This window comes from Montipora capricornis, chromosome 4 (assembly GCF_036669925.1).
Source record: "Montipora capricornis isolate CH-2021 chromosome 4, ASM3666992v2, whole genome shotgun sequence".
Lineage (NCBI taxonomy): Eukaryota > Metazoa > Cnidaria > Anthozoa > Scleractinia > Acroporidae > Montipora > Montipora capricornis.
The window spans coordinates 24581145-24598860 of NC_090886.1; the positions used below are offsets into that span (position 1 = coordinate 24581145).

General features: G+C 38.4%; 2 protein-coding genes and 1 pseudogene across 2 annotated transcripts; 2 read left to right on the forward strand and 1 right to left on the reverse strand.

Annotated features, from left to right (window-relative positions):
• Positions 1-2673: 2673 nt before the first annotated feature.
• LOC138045808 (calcium release-activated calcium channel protein 1-like) lies at positions 2674-4330 on the forward strand (annotated as a pseudogene).
• A 1714-nt stretch (positions 4331-6044) lies between these two features.
• On the reverse strand, positions 6045-12483 carry LOC138045805 (MORN repeat-containing protein 3-like). The gene is made up of 5 exons (XM_068892433.1): positions 12247-12483; positions 11514-11665; positions 10236-10395; positions 9243-9427; positions 6045-6717 (listed from the first exon to the last, which is right to left on the reverse strand). The coding sequence occupies exons 1-5, from the start codon at positions 12389-12391 to the stop codon at positions 6649-6651; spliced, it is 711 nt and encodes a 236-aa protein (XP_068748534.1). The 5' UTR covers positions 12392-12483; the 3' UTR covers positions 6045-6648.
• Positions 12484-12486: 3 nt separating this feature from the next.
• LOC138045803 (G patch domain-containing protein 3-like) lies at positions 12487-17707 on the forward strand. Its single transcript, XM_068892430.1, has 3 exons — positions 12487-12976; positions 14754-15530; positions 16340-17707. The coding sequence occupies exons 1-3, from the start codon at positions 12601-12603 to the stop codon at positions 16777-16779; spliced, it is 1593 nt and encodes a 530-aa protein (XP_068748531.1). The 5' UTR covers positions 12487-12600; the 3' UTR covers positions 16780-17707.
• Positions 17708-17716: the final 9 nt, after the last annotated feature.

The window sequence follows — 17716 nt, forward strand, 5'->3', positions numbered from 1 at the left end:
AATTTTTCAGGCTTCTTTACATAACTGCAAAAATTGCGTTCATAACTGCCGACGATCATAGCTTCTCTGATTTCATATCCGCAGTTCATATATGATCTATTTCATATCCGCAGTTCATATATGATCTTATTTTGCGGAGTTGTATAATTTTCGATGTCGTGTGGAGTTCATTCCTCACGGGAACATTCGAGACCACAAATGACCAGCTACCAACGTCAGTGGCTTCTTAGCTCCGTTGGTTAGAGAGTCGCAACCGGTTATCGCTGAGGTCACGGGTTCAAACCCCGTCGAAGTCCTGAAGTGTGAAGGGATGTCTTTACTCAACACGGTTTTCCATGGTTCAAAGTGCAGAGTGGAATGTTTTTCATCTTTGTACTGCAAACATGCTATCGTGCCATCAGAGCTGGAAAATTGTCTTTTATTTTAGCTCATTACAGCCATTAGCTAATTTAGCTTATAATGTACCACATTGTAGGTCATTGTAGATCATTAGAGCCCTTTGTAGGTCATTGTAGACAACTGTAGGTCATTGTAGCTCATTGTAGGTCACTGTAGATCACTGTAAGCCATTGTAAGCCATTGTAGGTCATTGTAGTAGGCCATTGCAGGTCATTGTAGCTCATTGTAGGTCATTGTAGACGGTCATTGTAGGTCATTGCTTGTTTTAGTAACTATACGTCCGAACCAAGCATATTGCTAAGGGCAAATCCGCCCACTTCGGCGATTTTCAATTCCTTTCCGTGAAAGTTTGTCTGATATAAGGATTGAAATATGTAGCAGTAAGTAGTAAGTAGTAGTAAACTCGTTTATTGAAAAACATCATACATTACAGTCGTAGGACTGAATTACGTACAATATAAAAATTACAATAAAAATGGCTATTTACCATTGTATTTAAAGATTATTTACATCGCGTGGCTAATAATAAAACAGTTCATAAAGCGATCGGTGCGACAAACTGGAATATTAAAACGTCTCTTATTTCTCAAACGCCGAGCGTGGGAACTGGCCATAGGAGGTAGCAGGTTAGCCAGTTTGTGGTGTTCATTACCTACAATATCTTCAAATAATTTAATAGATAATGACTCACGTCTCTCTGAAAGTGTTGGAATTCCGGCCTTATCCATCGCCTCACAGTACGATAAACTAGGAAAGATTATTCGCATGGCGCGCCTCTGAATACGTTCGATGTCATCAGACAAATATCTCGGGAGACTACGATGGAATAGCTGACCTGAGAATTCTAGGACTGATCTAATGACACTATAATAAAAAGCTAACAGGTCATCGGGACTTATGCCGGCTCTCTTTAGCTGACTCAAAAGATACAATCGACGTGCGGCTTTTGAGGTGATAGTATCCACGTGATCGTTCTATTTCAAGTCATTACTGATCGTAACCCCTAGGACTTTAACAGAAGATACCCTCTCAAACTGCACGCCGTATATCTTAATCGGGCCATAGGATGGTGGCGTTTTCTTAAAACAAACAACTAACTCTTTGCACTTGGTCGGGTTTAATTGGAAGAGACAACTGTGAGACCAGCTGGAAATGTGATTGACAGCTTCCTGTAAAGAACTTTCCCAGAACTTGGCACCACCTCCGAAACAGTCGTGTCGTCTGCAAACTTCCACACGGAGAACGACTCCCCGGTAACTTTAGGTCGTTAATCATTACCAAAAACAGCCAAGGGCCTAAACGCGTGCCTTGAGGACTCCGGGAGGAACATTTAGCCAGCTGGAATAGCAGTTGTTGTTAAGTTTGACCCTTTGTTGCCTATCCCTTAGGAAATCAATGATCCAATTGACGGTAGTTGGCTTAACCCAAGGCTGAACAATTTGGCTATCAACAAATGGCTATCAACAAATGGTGTTGCCTTAGCAGTACCACAAAGCTGTTTTACTTCTCGCCACCAATCAACCCACTATCATCCTTGGTCTCAGTGGAATTTCAGGTCGATTTGAGCTTTTTGCAAGAATTTACAGCAGCTTGTGTTTCCGAATGCTTCATCGGAGTTTCTAACAGATAAATATGTAGAGAGAAACAGCGAACCTACAACCCACTGGAATAGCGCTGAAATGGCCAAAGTACGCCACAAAAACACTGATAAGGTATCGAGAAGACAAAGTAAGGTATTTTTGTTCGATTCATGTTCTTTATTTCGTGTTCCTAAACACGTTTGCAAATTCCCATACAAACATTTATAATTTGTTAGCTTGGGGTCGTATAGCCGAAACTCCGGCACGTCTGAGAAAAACACCGGCATCAAGGATCGCGGCTAACCGGGCTGAGATCAGATTCCATGTAATCTCGTTCACCGGGACAGCCCAGATAGCCGGGCCAGCGATTTCTAAACACTTCAGAACACTTTAGAGAAAAATGGCTTACGGAATAGTCGTTTTTATGTTTAAAAAAAGGATGTATAAGACAACTGCTTAAGGCTTCTTTAAATTGAATTTTAATAACAATTAATTTAGCGAGACAAACGTGTCTCCACTTCTTGTTGTTATTCTATTTAGCCCAAGCCGGGCTGGCTCACTTCATCTACTTGACCAGCCCGGCTGACAGGCTCATGTAATCGGCCCTTGTTAGGGTTGTGTGCCAGTGGTTTCACCAACGTGGGACGCCTAAGATGTAACGGCACCTGTCACGCAAAAGCTAGAATTCGCACCACGCAACGAAGAAAAAATGGCGACAACATTGTGGCTTTCAGCTAGCAAAAAAAGTGAAATCCTCAACAAGTTCTTTTAACAAACTAGATTTCGCCTGCCACTAAATAGCGTAAAACAACATGAAGAACGCTGATGAAGAATCAGCGCAAAAGCTGACCGTAAAACGACTGTTTCTAACGCGAGGAAACTGAAAGCGTCAAGTCGAACATCTGCTTTGATGTCAGGATTTGCGATGGTAAGCTGTTGTAAGATGTTGTAAACATTATTTGTCAATCCTCTTTGTTATTAATTTAATAGTAAGGTTTTTCCAATTGTGGGTCTAGTTTCCTACCTGTGTTGTAAGATTTTTAGTGTGTCCACAGAAGCCGGTCAAAATAAAAACCTGTACGTACTAGCTTGCGGGTTTTTATTTACTTTTGAAAGAGAGTCACATTTTGTTTCATCGTCAATTTAATTAATTAAAGCGTTTCAAGAAAACCTCTTCACAGATGTGTTGAAGTGAGTTTTACCAGAATGAATGATTCTATTTCCTATAAATGGCGTACAAGGTAAAGTGATCAGGTCATGAAAAATAACGATTCTAGCAAGACTGAAACTCCTGTGACAGAAACGTCCTCTTTACAGCGGGTCTAATTTTGAGGCACAGGCCACTGATCACAGGTCAGTGAACATGGTCACCGTGCTACAGATAAGTGTCTCCTCGCCCTAATCACAGACACATTTTTTTTCTCTGTGGTGTTGTTTTCGCCTAAAACCTCTGCCCCATTCCCTCACATTTCTGTGATCTATACCAAAACCTAGCTTCCCTCCCCCCATCACTTTCGAATGCACTCGGTGGCCCCTGCAAATTAAGGTTTAGGGAAAGCTCTTGGCTTAGTTGTTCATCAGTGGAGCAGGGACTTCTGTCAGTAGTCTTGACCTGTGTTTTAGGCCTTCCTTCCTCTTTAACCTCCATTATTGGTTTCATACCCTGTATCTGTAAATGTGGCTGAGGTAAAGTGAAATTTAGAGGTCTGTTAAATTTCAGGTGGCCATGGTGGAACTTCAAGTGGAAGATGGCATCCCAGATGGACTATTGATAGCATTTAGTGTGATGACTACAGTTCTCATTTCAGTGCACGTTTTTGCACTTATGATATCAGTTTGTATATTGCCGAACATTGATGGCATTGCAAATATCCACCAATATGGGACTGAAAATATGGTAAAAGACTCACCACATGAGAAGCTTCACACACACATTGAAAACTGCATGGATATTCTCCACAGGTCTTGGGACACTCCTCTTTTTAGCAGAAATTGCAATTCTTTCTTGGGTGAAGTTCTACTTGTACAGCAAACCAGCAGCAGTCGCCACATCTGTTGTGCTACTTCCAGTGTGCATTGTCTTTGTGTGGTTTGCTGTTCACTTCTATCGGACACTGGTTCAACACAAGTATGAACGATCTTTTCAGGGTGTGGAGGAACTCCAACAAATTGCAATCCACCTTCACCCTGATGGAGGAACCTTGCCAAGTACTCCTTCTCCGAGCCCACAACCAAATCAAAGGTTGTAAAATACAAGGGGGAAGGGCACTAATTATCACTTAATTACAGTGCTGCTATAATAGCATTTTTTAAAAATCATCCAAGTTAGCTTTCATTAAATTTAACCTTGAGTCTGTTCAACATTTTACTGGTGAATGCTGAATACTTTTAGGTGCAGATTTTTTCCCCCCCCCCCCCCCCCCCACCTTTGTAAGCCTTTTTTTAAGCAAACAACCTACAATATTTAGGTGGCAAAAATGCGTCAATCTGGTAAGTACCCTCTGTTTGACCCCCCCTTTGAAACATCCTGGCTACACCCCTGTATCAGTCTGCCATTTCTCAGATTTAAAACTTGCTGATAAGACATAAAGACGTTAAGACATACAGCCCTTCAATAACAATACTGCAATCTTGGACAGAATAAAATGGAACAGAAATGCCCCCTCTCCCCCAAATCAAGGATGAAGGTGTGTGAAGGTCAAAACGCGCCATTTTCCCATCACTGATTTTGGGGGAGGGGTGGTCTCAATGTTCCATTTAATTTGTCCAAGATTCAATCTTGGACAGGATAAAATGGAACAGAAATGCCCCCTCTCCCCCAAATCAAGGATGAAGGTGCATGAAGGCCAAAACATGCCATTTTCCCATCACTGATTTTGGGGAGAGGGGTGGTCTCAATGTTCCATTTAATTTGTCCAAGATTGTAGTCACATGCATGCAATTGGTTAAACCAGAGTTAGTAACTCTGGTTAAATGCACTACAGAATATCCAGTGTATATTTTTTATGTACAAACAACCCTTTGTGTGAATGGGTGTACAAAGAAAATGACATGTTATAAGTGAAATATTTTCTAGTTTTTTCACAAAAATGAGCAATTAATCAGATGCAATCAATAATTCATTGCATTGCATTATCATAATGCAATAATCAATATTGATTACCGGTATTATTAACCCATTGACTCCTGAACTGCCCGTCAGACAGCGTCAAATCTTCTGGCATTTATGGACAGAGTAAAAATTATTAATCTATTATCAAGGCTGCTGCCTAAGGAAATTTTAAAGGGGCTCTCAGAGCTAAAAGCTGAGAACTTAGGAGCCCAACATATGAAGTGAAAGGTGTTGCTGTGAAAAATTAAGGCGCCCAGAGCTATTCTTTAGGAGCCCCAGGCTACCGGGCTCCTGTTAGGCAACAGCCTTGATTATTCTGACTCCTAGGAGTCAATGCTCGCGTATAATGGAAAACTTTGATAGAATTGTGACTACTTTCACTATTAGCATAATTTCCTTGCCTGCAGCATTTTCTTGTGAATAACTTCGTGGTATCCCAAAAATGATTGCAGATGAGACAAAATTAACCCATTGACATTCTGGGAAAGACACTTTTTAAGATTTTACTCCGTCTAAAGGTGCTGTTACACGGTGAAATGTTTCATGCAACTAACCTTGTCTCGCAATGTCTTGACGACATTGTGGCAAAACAAGTTACACATTTAGCATTTCAGTGTAACATACCCTGCAGCGACCAAAATCGTTGCAAGACAAGTTGCAAGAGCTGTTGTAAAGTATAATTTTAAGTTCTACTTTTTGTGCAACTTGTGTCGCAACGATTTTGGCTGTTGCAGGGTATGTTACACTGTGAAATGTTTCGTGCAACTTGTTTCTCCACAATGTTGCCAAAACATTGCGAAACAAGTTACATGAAGCATTTCACAGTGTAGAGGTCAGTGTAACAGCGCCTTAACTCCCAACTGGGGATGTCCTGGGGCACCTCAGGTGTCAGTGGCTTGAGTATTTTTGTATAGTATGTAAAGTATTATAATTATCTCAAAGGAAAAGAAGAGTTACATCATAAGATAATTATTGTAATTATTACACAAATATGATGAGAAATGATTTATTGATTTTGATTTTTTTAAAATTGGTTGCCATTAACTTATGCATACACAAGTGTGCACGAAGTTCAAGAGAGGTAAAGGTTTCTGTTCACAAGTTAACTTATCAATTTCTGTTACATTATTTACAACTGCAAAAGGTTGCAGATATTTAATATGTAAGTTGATGTCATGTTATTTGGGCTTGGTGACTCCTAAAACATTTAGCGGAAAATCTTATGTTTGGCACTTTCATTGCCAAGTCTGTTTATGCATGTATTGGTTCCTTTCCATGTCTGTGTTTCTGGGACTTCAAGGTGACAACTATGTTAAAGAGGTTCAAGAAGATATTTATTGCTACAGTAAGTGAGTCTTCACTGCATGTACCGGTGTGTCCAATTTACAGTTTGCCGTATGTGTCATTTTATACTGTTCCTTTTAAAATCTATCAATATTGTTTGCTATAAAATGATGATGTGTATGCCACATATGTACATTGTTGATTTTCATAACATAATATATATCTAGACAATGACATAAAAATGAAAAGGACAATAATTATTTTTATTAATTTTTAGTGTTGCTCATCCAGAAATGTGTCTTCAGCCTCTTTGATCACTTCTTTAGTATCTTGAAGTTTGCACTACATAAAGATGAAATTTGACAAGTGTGAGTTAAGGGCCGGAGGGTGGAAAGTGCAGGTTGCAGGTCATTGTTTTACCAAAATTGATACAACTGAAACCTTTACAAAAATGCTAACTTTAGGCTTAACCCATTGACAAGTAAAATGTCTGGCATTAGACAGAGTAATGAGTCTGGCCGGTTTAGGATGGGTTGGGCGTCAAAGGGTTAAACATTAATTTTTAAGGTCTAATGTTAGCATTTTTTAGTAAAGTTCTGGGTTGTTTCAGCTACCCTAACCTGCAACCTGCAATCTGCAGGGCAAACAACTGATAAAAACAGAACCATGGCTAAGAAAGTGTGGTTAGTAAGGCATTCATTTCTACTGGCAATAAAGTTGACACCCTACAACAATAGTACTGCCGGTCCAGTAACTGTTATTCAACATTATGATACATTGGTGTCACCAGCTCGATTTTGATTGGCTATAAGCACGCAGCTAATTCTTGCTTGCTCTGTTTCTCTTACGTCATACCTACAAACAATAGATTTTATATATGTAGAATTGACGTCATACCTACAGACAATAGTTTTATGCATGCAGAAGTGACGTCACCTGACACACTAACCAGCAGTTCGATCAGTTTTGTCATGGCGGAGCTCAGCTCAGGAATATGCATAATAAAACAATTATTGAATTCAGTTTCGCATATTAGCGATAATTATCAAGGCCAACTTTGGCCTTGATAATTTATCGCTAACATGCTCAACCTCATCCAATAATTGTTAATTACCAGAAATCTACAGTATGTGCATGTCACAAGAACATTATCCTTTGATACCGCCAACTTGTCTCACTTGGTTGAGCAGTGAGAACAGCAGTGGGTTTGAATTTTGGCCAAACCAGCACTCTTTGAGGGAGAAGTTTAGCCGTTGTAATTTCATCTGTATATCTACAATCTGTAGGCCTGTCTCACAACATGTTTTTTAACTTAAGGTGGCTCGAAAGGGTTTCAACACTTAAAGACAATCTCTTTTTATCGAGTGACGCTACAACACTGTATCCCGTAACAGCAATGTTATGGTACCATATGAAACACCGATTATTTCCAAACAAGATGTGATCATTATTGTGATGTAATAAGTTACCTTGACAATGGGAAAACCAGCAAAAACATCCTACTGTATATTTGGATTTCGTTTCGCATATCTCAAAAACTAACTCAGCGACTCCCCTTTCTAATTGCTTAAACGTGATTAGAAGGCCATGGTGAAACTTTAGGCAAGTTTTAAAAAATTCTGTGTAGTTGATTCAGAGCCACCTTAAAAATTACAGAATTAAGGTGGCTCTAAATCTTCTAGACAGAACTTTTTTAAAAGTTTTGCAGAAAGTTTCATCTTGCCCTTCTGATTACTTTTCAGAAATAAAAAATGGGGGTCACCAGATTCGTTTTTGAGATATAAGCAACAAAATACAAAATAAAGGGTGTTTTACAGGGCTTGTCCATTGCCACGGTGACATATTACATCACAATAATGACTGTATCTTGTTCAGCAATAATTTATGTTTCATTTGGTACCACTAATACATGATACAATGTAGTGGTGGTGGTCCTTCTAATAAGAGCGTCAATTGGAAGCATTGAAACTGGTTTGAGCTACCTTAAGGTTGTACTATGATCAAACAATCCTTGGATAACTAAACACTAAGTAACCAAGTTTTAAGCCTTATTCCAAATAGACACTTGTTTATTTTAACTGGAAGTTTACCATTTAATGGTCCGCCATTCATAACTTTAAAATATTTAGAGAGCTGGATTGAGGAGAAAATGACATCAAAGACTCACTAGTTTAAGAATGCAATGCATTTGTACTCGACTGAATTAATATGCAGCACGAGAGTTTTTAAACTTGTGTTTTGCATACATAATAAGCTGCGTTTACATGCTGAATTTTAATTAATTAAGGTATTGAGTGAATGACGTCACTTTTATCTAGATCCAACTCTCTGAGGTCCAGTTGGTCAGTTTTGAACATGAGTGATAGCGGACCGTGTAATCCAAAACTCAAAGTATAAAAATCAAAGCTCAAAATTTTGCGAGGCAGGTGTTAATCATGTTTGATCATGGTACCACTTTAAGACAAAAACTCTTGGGGATATGAGAGATGTACAGTCATGTAGTACACACAACATAATTTTGCAACAAGTGGAGTTGTGGTCTGTTCTCTTCTCTCCAGCAAAAAGGGCCAGCTTAGCTGCTGTCTCAAAATGGCTTATGGAATATAAGGCCACACAGCAGAAACAACATGCTGGAACATGTGGGAAATACAAAACCCTAACCCTAACAGATAATGTTGAGCCGATCATGTTCTGCCCATTCCAGAAAACGTGGCCATGACTGACCACCCACAGCGCAATAATATTAATTTTGGCTTGCTTCATGTCCCTGAGATATTACTATAGAGATGGAAAGTACCATATGTCACTAATTAAGATTGCTGTACTTCAGCATGAAATTACAAATTTCTTACAGTAAAGTTGCTAACCTCTGGTAAAGGGTATGTTGTAGGCTTAGGAGCTTCATGGCGACCAAAATCCTCCACAGTTCCACATTTTGGAATGTCATCACACCACACACCAGTGTACATTTGCCCACGGTCGAGATAAAAGAACTTTCCTTTGCCATGTTTTTTGTCATCTTTCCAATTGCCCTCATAACGATTTTCATTTGCTATTCAGTGAAAAAGTATGTATATACAGGAGCAAAGTTTGTAACCTCTTGACCTTTTTCATGTAAAGTAATTAATACAGCTAAGTAGTATTCATCAACACAAAACAGCTTGTAAGTTAATTGGTTACCATCAAATTGAATGTTGTGAGGTGCAAACAGATCAAACTTGGAAATGGAAAAAAATTAATACACTGTACTTTTTGCAGGTTGAAACAAATGCTAATTTTCAAATGGACTTATTTTTGAGAAAACTGTTTGAATGATGAAAGACTTAAAAATTTAATTTTAATGTTCTTAGTTGGATAAACATCAGACTGCCATGAGGGAGGTCGAGAGGTCAACTCCGACCGGACAAACACTAAGGGTCTTTTATTAAAACAACCGAGAAAAAAGTGCTGCCTTAAGTTTGTAGTTACACGTGCAAAATGGTTAGACTCTCAAGTCTTCTCAGATAAGGACTTTAAAATAATAATATTTTTGGTCCTGTCTCCAAACCCTTGTTCATAAACTCTGTGGGATGTTGAAGATCTCACACACTATTTGGAGAGACCAGTGTACAGAGTTCCTGGTGTTGTAGTCTGGTCTGAATTAATATGCCACAAGTTTATTTTGTTGTAATTCTATTAAGTGCTACCCTCGTGTAAATAAAGTGTTTTCTTCTTTCATAATCCTAAAAGTTCATTTGGATTTGCCAGAATAAGAGAGATAGTTCCAAACCAATTCTTGGAAATATTTTTTATCAGCTCGGTTCTACAAGCTCTGACATAGGAACATATCATGTAAGGTATACCACAGAAATGAAAGTTACCTAGCCTCAGCATTCCTTCGCCATTTCTCAAGTTATTGTACCATTCTCCCTCATAAACTGAACCATCAGCAAAATACATTCTTCCCCAGCCACTTCGCTTATCTGCATACCATTCTCCTTCATAATATTCATTGTATGAGTAAAAGTTTGTTCCATAACCCTAGGAAAAAAAGGCCATAATCAGGGGACTGAAGTTGGTATGCTTCCAGCATATAACTGTAAGTTTCAAAGAAATTTCCATAGAAATGTTACATAGTCTTTGAAAATCTCTGGATACTTGAATACAACAATCCTTGCAGTGCTGTTCAATGTAAATCATGCAAATTAGCTACACACTTCTTAGGGGGCAAACAACACAAGTTCGAGAGGTTATAACGAACACCTTAGCCACACAGATGATTTATTTCACATTCATTGAATGTTTATCACCTAAGCAGTAAAATACAATCATTACACAAGTTACTTTGACGATTTTGTAGTGAAAAATGAGCAGATAACGAAGTAGAAAGTCAAAATGTCAAAGGCAATCAAAAGATATAAAAACTTTATAAAAGGTACTTAATTCTAAATACTAAAATGGACTTTTTGCAATGTTATTTCAATATTTTGTTGAGCCAATTTTCCGCAATTTGCTTTTTTTCAATGTTTGCGCCCCAGCATAACACATGGCTAATTTGCATGATTGACAATATGAAAATCAACATGGCGGCTTAGTCGTGAATAAGGCCTATTCTTTAACTTCAGAATAATAATCTCCATTTGATTCAATAGTTTATTATAATTAAAAATGGAATAAGTGTTCATTTAAAAAAATGCTCAACTTTAAAGTTTCACTGCCCCCACTTCATCATACAAATCGTTTTTAGCAGTCCCTTTTCTCTGCTTCAATATTCTAGTGGACCATCTAACTTTCCTGAGCCACCCAGCACCCCCCCCTCCCCCTTCAATCAATAATAAATGAACAGTCCCTAATTTGTTACCAAATCAAATTAGACTCACAGTTTATGATATTAACAGACACTTGAATAATTATGTTAAGGTTGGTTGAGTTTTAACCCTGTCATGTCCAAAGAGTCACACTTACAGATGTTACTTTGTCTGATTGCAGACAATGTTCTTCATCACTGGGAGCCGGTTTAGGACTGAAAGAGTTTTATGTTCTTTTTAACGTGAAGGAGGTTCATTAATTAGTAAAAGAAATTTTTTTCTCAAGTTGTTGCATGCAAAAATGGTCTAATGACAACTGAAGATACATTGCTCACTACAACTAACGCTTACATGTCTTTTGTCATTTTTCCATCCTCCAGAGTACACTTTTCTGTATCCTGCTCCCTCTGAAACACTGTATGTACCAAAGCCACATCGACGATCATCCTTCCAGTCGCCATCATAAATGGCTCCAGACTTCTTCCACATCATGGTACCCTTCCCTTGGAAAGTTCATTTGTCAAGACGACAATTAAGTTTATTAATAATTTTTTAGTCTATTTATAAAATTTGTCTCTGTACATTAATCATCGTCTTAATGACTTCCGGACAAAATAAACCATTGGGGAGATGCCTTAGCTATAGGTTTGTCGATTGTGAAATCAAAGGTCTCTAATAGCTTGATGTTCAATAGGGCCGTTTATACGAGAGAAAAGAAGCCGCGGCTAACTCTGGCCGCGGCTTACGTAAGCGAAAGGAACTATTTATACGAATATAAACTCCCTGGCCAGGATAAGCCGCGGCTTGAGAAAGCCGTGAACGTGGATTTTGTACCATTTATACGGGGTGTTCGCGGCTTATTTTCTCTCGTATAAACGGCCCTATTGTTCAATTTCCTGACATGCATGCAGGCCCAAAACAAGTTGTTCAAACAAAACAAGTGGTGTCCCTCTTCGGTCAAAAAATCGGTTGAAAGGTTCTTGGACTGAAGTGATCAGAGACAATAGTATAAGAGTAACCATGGCATCACTAAACTTTAATATTACGTGAAAGGTTATTTTGGATCGAACCTCTTTATACTCACCATTCTTTTTATTGTCATCCCATTCGCCAGTGTACCTATCGCCATTTACTGAATAAACTGTGTGATGGACTCCCTTCTTCTGAGCTTTATAGTCCCATTCTTTCCACAAGGGCTCGCTTTTCTTTGGCTGTTTAGTGATAGGCATCTTGAATCGAAGACCCTTCTAAAAATGTTCTCGCGCTTTTCGGCAAATTAGGTATTTTTACAGTCGGTAACTAGGGACCGGCTAGGTTACCAAGGGTGGACGCACAGGTTACCAAGCAATTTCCCATAATTCACTCATAATTCAGGTAAAACAAAATGGCGGCACCCACTATTTGTGCTTTTCCGCAATAATTAATCGAATTTCAAGCTATGGCTAGAGACTTAAACAAGAACAGATCTCACAGTGCTGAAGAAGAATTATGTTATGGAATTATTGGCAATATTCCAAAGGAATTTCATTCAGCAGATTTGCGTGTGATGTTTTCAAACTTTATCGACAGCGAAACTGGTGGATTCCGATGTTTTCATTTTCGCCATCAACCTGAAGTTAGGCGAGAAGAAGCTAGCAACAGTGGCAATGGAGAGACTTTTAAATCGTCTACAACTTGCTGTGTTATACTTATCATTAAAGAGAAGCTTCAAGAGTTAATGAGGTGTTATCATGGCAAACACTGGGTCGATCGAAGAGGAAAATACCACCCTTCCAAAGCAGTTATATCAAAGATACGAATCAAAGCTGGAGAAGGTTTGTAATTGTTGTTTCCCCGACGAAAATTCAAGAACGAGGAAAAGCGCCAAAAAATAAGGAACGATTTGTAAGGTTTTGTTAGACATGTATACGCCATGTCTGTTAATAACCCGCTGACAGTAACAGAGTTTCTTCCCAGAATAATTAATATCATTATTAAACTATTTCATCACACATTCAACTCTAAAGTCAGATACAACTTTCACAGAAGATCTGTATGACATTTTCAGTGGTTCACTCACCAATGGAAATAACCATCCCCAACTCACTGTCTCAATGCATACATTACTCATTAATTAAGTACATGACTGTAATAACACAAGGGAATCAGTGACCCAGGAAAATTCTGAACTTTGAAAATTGCAATATTATCAAATAGACCAGCCTAATGCACTCACAGGGTTGGACATTAGCACTCGCCCACTCGCCCAGGTGAGTCTCTAAAGTGTCGGGCGAGTGCAAATCATTGATCACTCACCCGTTTGGCAAGTACGATTGTCGTCGTTAAGAAATTATTTAAATTGCGAAACTGCTTTTTGCATTCCATTTTGCCAAGAAAATTCCTAAACATAAACTTACCATTTCTATTTTACAAAGTTTTATATTCCGAACTGTCTAATAAAATGGCGCTAAAAGGCAACATTGGGCTTCGTAAATAGACAGATTATTATGGCTTCCTGGTCAGTGATACTGTTGGTCACTATCGAGCCATCTGTGACTAGGCAAACATGGCGCCTTAAGACCGCTGGTAGAAGAACAGACACGTTTACTCGCAAACTGCAGGGATCTATCTTGCGATTTAAGGTCTTTAATATAATTTTTCATTGAAGTAATCTTCGGTCCTTCACGTGCTTGACGATGGTGGAAGCGAATTGCTTTTCCGTACTTTCCCAGCACTCTGATCAATGCGTGTTGAAACTAAAACAGACTTCCTATTTACTTTAATAGCCTTACAGTGTTAAAGTAAATTTTTAATGATATTAAATAGTAAAAATGAAAGATGACCAAATTGGTTGGAGAGATGGGATGGGGGGATAAACTCTTGAGCGAGTGAAAACTGATCCGGTAGAGTACATTTTGAGGGTCACTCGCCCGAATGGCGAGTGCTCTCAAAATGAAGTGTCCAACCCTGCACTCAGGTTCATAATTTGTAATTGTATATAGACCTTTTAAACTTGTTTTGTAGTTTAACCTATTGACTCCCGCGGATTCCCCATCGACGAGTAACAGAGTAAAATACTAAGTCTGGCCACTTTGGGTGTAAAAGGGTTAATATAGTTTCTTTAATTATATTTAAGCTCATGACCCCATCAGTAAATATTAAGCTGTATGAACTTATCATGTATAAATAAATGCCATTATTATTATTACGTAGAAAAACTGCGGCTGCGCCTTGAGCAACTCTTACACTTCTGTGCTCTCCAAACTTCCAGTATGCATCCATAACTCAATATACGCACGCTTTTACATTACTGGCATTCATTAGTGTTTGTTTGTTCCTTTCAGTTCCTTTTGCATTTACTGTACATGTAAGTCTAAGCACCCATTTCAAATAGCGCTGATAAACAGTTTTTAAGTCTAAGCTCCCATTTTAGAATGGTTAGCTTTCAATAACTGTGTGACTCGCATGCTGACTGACCATATTGGCTTGCATGACTCGCTGGCTCGCACATTGTCGTCACTCATAATTAAGGGACAATTTTGCTGTACTTGTTTTTTTATGCTGCCATTGTTCCAATATTCAAAACAATAATTATTATCGTTTGTTTTTCAGACTCTGCTGAATGCCATCTCTATAGAACAAGGAAGGAAAAAAGGACTCACTGTTTTACTAGGACAGAGTTGGAGTTCTCTCAGCATGACCTTAAGGATTTGTTGGAGCTGCAGCCTCCTCCTATGATGCCGAATGGAAATGTTGGAACACCACTGTCTAAATTTATGGAGTTAATACGAACATGCAAGTTGCCTCCCCATGTCATCAAGAAACTTGATTTGAATTTTTCCATGAGGAAACCTAAAATGAAGTATAGCAATGTTCCACTCGATTACAAGTCTTTAGAAAAGAAAAATTCTAGATCTTCAGCGACTAAAGAAACTGATAACAAAGAACGTGTTTCGGATATTGTGAAGAAGAGAGATTATGGTAGCAAGGCTTCTTCATCATCAGTAGATATAGAGGCATTCCATTCTTGTCAAGGTTGCAAATTGAAAGACCGTGATTTTGAAGATGATGATGAGGGTTGTTATCCCATTGAGAAAACACCTGTCTGTAATGATGATGAGAGTGATGACAATAACGTCAATATTGATAGGGGCGATGAAACGGAAGAGGAGTGGGACAGACATGAGTCATTGCACAATGATGTTACAAGTCAAGAGAGAACCAAAGAGAGACTATTTGAAGAGGACATTGAACTGAAATGGGAGAAAGGAGGAAGTGGTCTTGTGTTTTACACAGATGCAGCTTTCTGGAAACAGCAAGAAGAGGCAGATTTTGATGAGGAGACTGCCGATGACTGGGATGTTGATATGGAAATCTATGAAAATCCAGGTTTGTCAAATTAGCTTAACAGGAAGTCAGTGAGCTAATTAGCCCAATAATTGTTTTGATATTAGTTGAAGAAAACAGAGCTGTCATTAAGTTTTGAAGCAGGTTTAATACTCAAGATTTCACCCATAACATGTAAATACATGGCTAATTACAAATGCCATGTTAAGGAAGGCCGGAAGGGCCTGAACTCCTAGGGGGGTCTGAGGGCATGCTCCCCAGAAAATTCTTAAAATTAGACCCTCAGAAATGCATTTTCCTGCACTCTGAGGTGCATTCTATATTAAATTTTTCTCAATCAAATAGTTATGAAAAAATGTGGAAATGGCCATGCATCACCAAACCAGGAAAAATGGTCAGCAGATTCCTATTTATATCAAGTATGGTGCCTTGATGCGGATTTTGGTGCTGAAAATGGTGTCAGAATCCAACAATGATCAATCGGGGATATTCTCCAAAGGTTTTCACTGAAAGTGTGTGGATTTTTACCAAAAACACGTCTTAGAATCAGGAACACAGTCAGACAACAATTAAATTTTCTTTAGAAGGTAAATGTTTATAAATAAATTTCAATTTGTTTTGCTCTGTGAATATTTATTCTGCACCAACCATCACCCGAAACATTGACTGGGGTCAGCTGTAACAGGTGTTATGGGTAACGGCCCCTAATGATAGCCCTGGAAATTCTTAGATCTGGTATTTGCCTTAGGACACTTTTACTTCCTGTCACTATAATCCATCCAGGCAAACTTTAGAAACAACAGTCACCAACTCAATAAACTCATATTTCACAATCTTTTAATCTCTTGCAGATGGTGGGGACAAAGATTCTCAAGATCTCCTTCAAATGAGGATGGAGGAGCAATGGAGGAAAGGCAGAGACATTGTACTGAACAAAGTTGGAGGATTTGAAAAACATACCAAAGGATTTGGAAGCCAGGTCATGAAGAAACATGGTTGGAAAGAGGGGAACAGCCTTGGCTCATCGCAGGTGGGAATAAAAGAGCCTGTAGTTGCAGATGGACAGTTTCCAAAGTGTAAGAGAGGTCTAGGCTATTATGGTGAAAAATTAGAACGTCATGTGAAACAACCAAGGGCTGAAAGAGATGTCATTATATCAACTGTTTATGTTGAACCAGACAGACAAGAAGAAAATGTATTCCAATCACCAGGGCCTGATAAACTAAAGTACATTCGTGGTGTTAACTTTGTTCATGAGCACACCCCTCTGAAGTCTAATAAATTTAGCTGACTAGGAGAGGAAAATGTACTGGTGTAGACTGTAACCCCAGGGAGATTTTACTCTACATCTCATTCCAGACAATTATACTTGTCAACTGGGGGTGTCCTAGGGTGTTTGAGGTTAAGCAGTAAAAAACTAAGGTCCCCTCTATAAAAAAACTTACACAGGAAAAAGTGTGGCTGATGAAATCAGTAATTTTACACATAAAATTGTGCATTTGGCCAAAAAATAGAGTAAAATGGTGGAACAGAGTTATTAATGGACTGTTTCATCTTCATGGGAAACTCTTCATGCCATAAAGCACTTTTTAAAATTGTTGTTTTGGTATTTTGAAAAGTGCTTACGTGTAATATTGTTTTCTTCGTTCAATCCACTTGATTCAAGTGCTTATAAAATCCTCAATTTTCATCAAGAGAAGTTTGAAATGTTGAAATTATAGAATAGCAACAGTCAGCATCACTTTTAACACAATGATAATAAAGAATTTCACTTTTTGGTGTATGGGAATCCAATGTAATGACACTCATTTCTTTATATTTTACTTTACTGAACTATGAATCTAAAATAATGGTCAACTTGAAATTTACACTTGACAAAAAGCACTTTATCTTGACTGCATTTTTTACATAATGGCCATTGCTTTGTTGATATACAGTGTGGTTGTACACTGTACGGTTTAAGACCTTTAGATCCTGGCTTACATGTAGGAATAGGGTGGACTGCAACTCTGGTTTCAGCTATGGCAATTAGCATATGTTGGACATTTAGTGTCAGCCCTCTGAAATGTCAACAGAAAATTTATGTGCTATTTCTACATTCTAACATTTTGGAATTCCTTGGAATATAATAATGGTTTTGTGTCTTGAGAATATACTGTAAAGTGCAGTTTTATATATCACCAACTTTTATACATGATAAAAAATAAATCTCACGCCATGAATCACTG

Coding starts and splice junctions, on each gene's coding strand:
- LOC138045805 (XM_068892433.1), bottom strand. CDS start 12,391: ATGCCTATCACTAAACAGCCAAAGAAAAGCGAGCCCTTGTGGAAAGAA. Junction 10,396..11,513: donor GGAAAAATGACAAAAGACAT/GTAAGCGTTAGT, acceptor TTTTTTTCCTAG/GGTTATGGAACAAACTTTTA. Junction 6,718..9,242: donor CAACATACCCTTTACCAGAG/GTTAGCAACTTT, acceptor ATCTTTATGTAG/TGCAAACTTCAAGATACTAA.
- LOC138045803 (XM_068892430.1), top strand. CDS start 12,601: ATGGCTAGAGACTTAAACAAGAACAGATCTCACAGTGCTGAAGAAGAA. Junction 12,977..14,753: donor ACGAATCAAAGCTGGAGAAG/GTTTGTAATTGT, acceptor TTTGTTTTTCAG/ACTCTGCTGAATGCCATCTC. Junction 15,531..16,339: donor GGAAATCTATGAAAATCCAG/GTTTGTCAAATT, acceptor AATCTCTTGCAG/ATGGTGGGGACAAAGATTCT.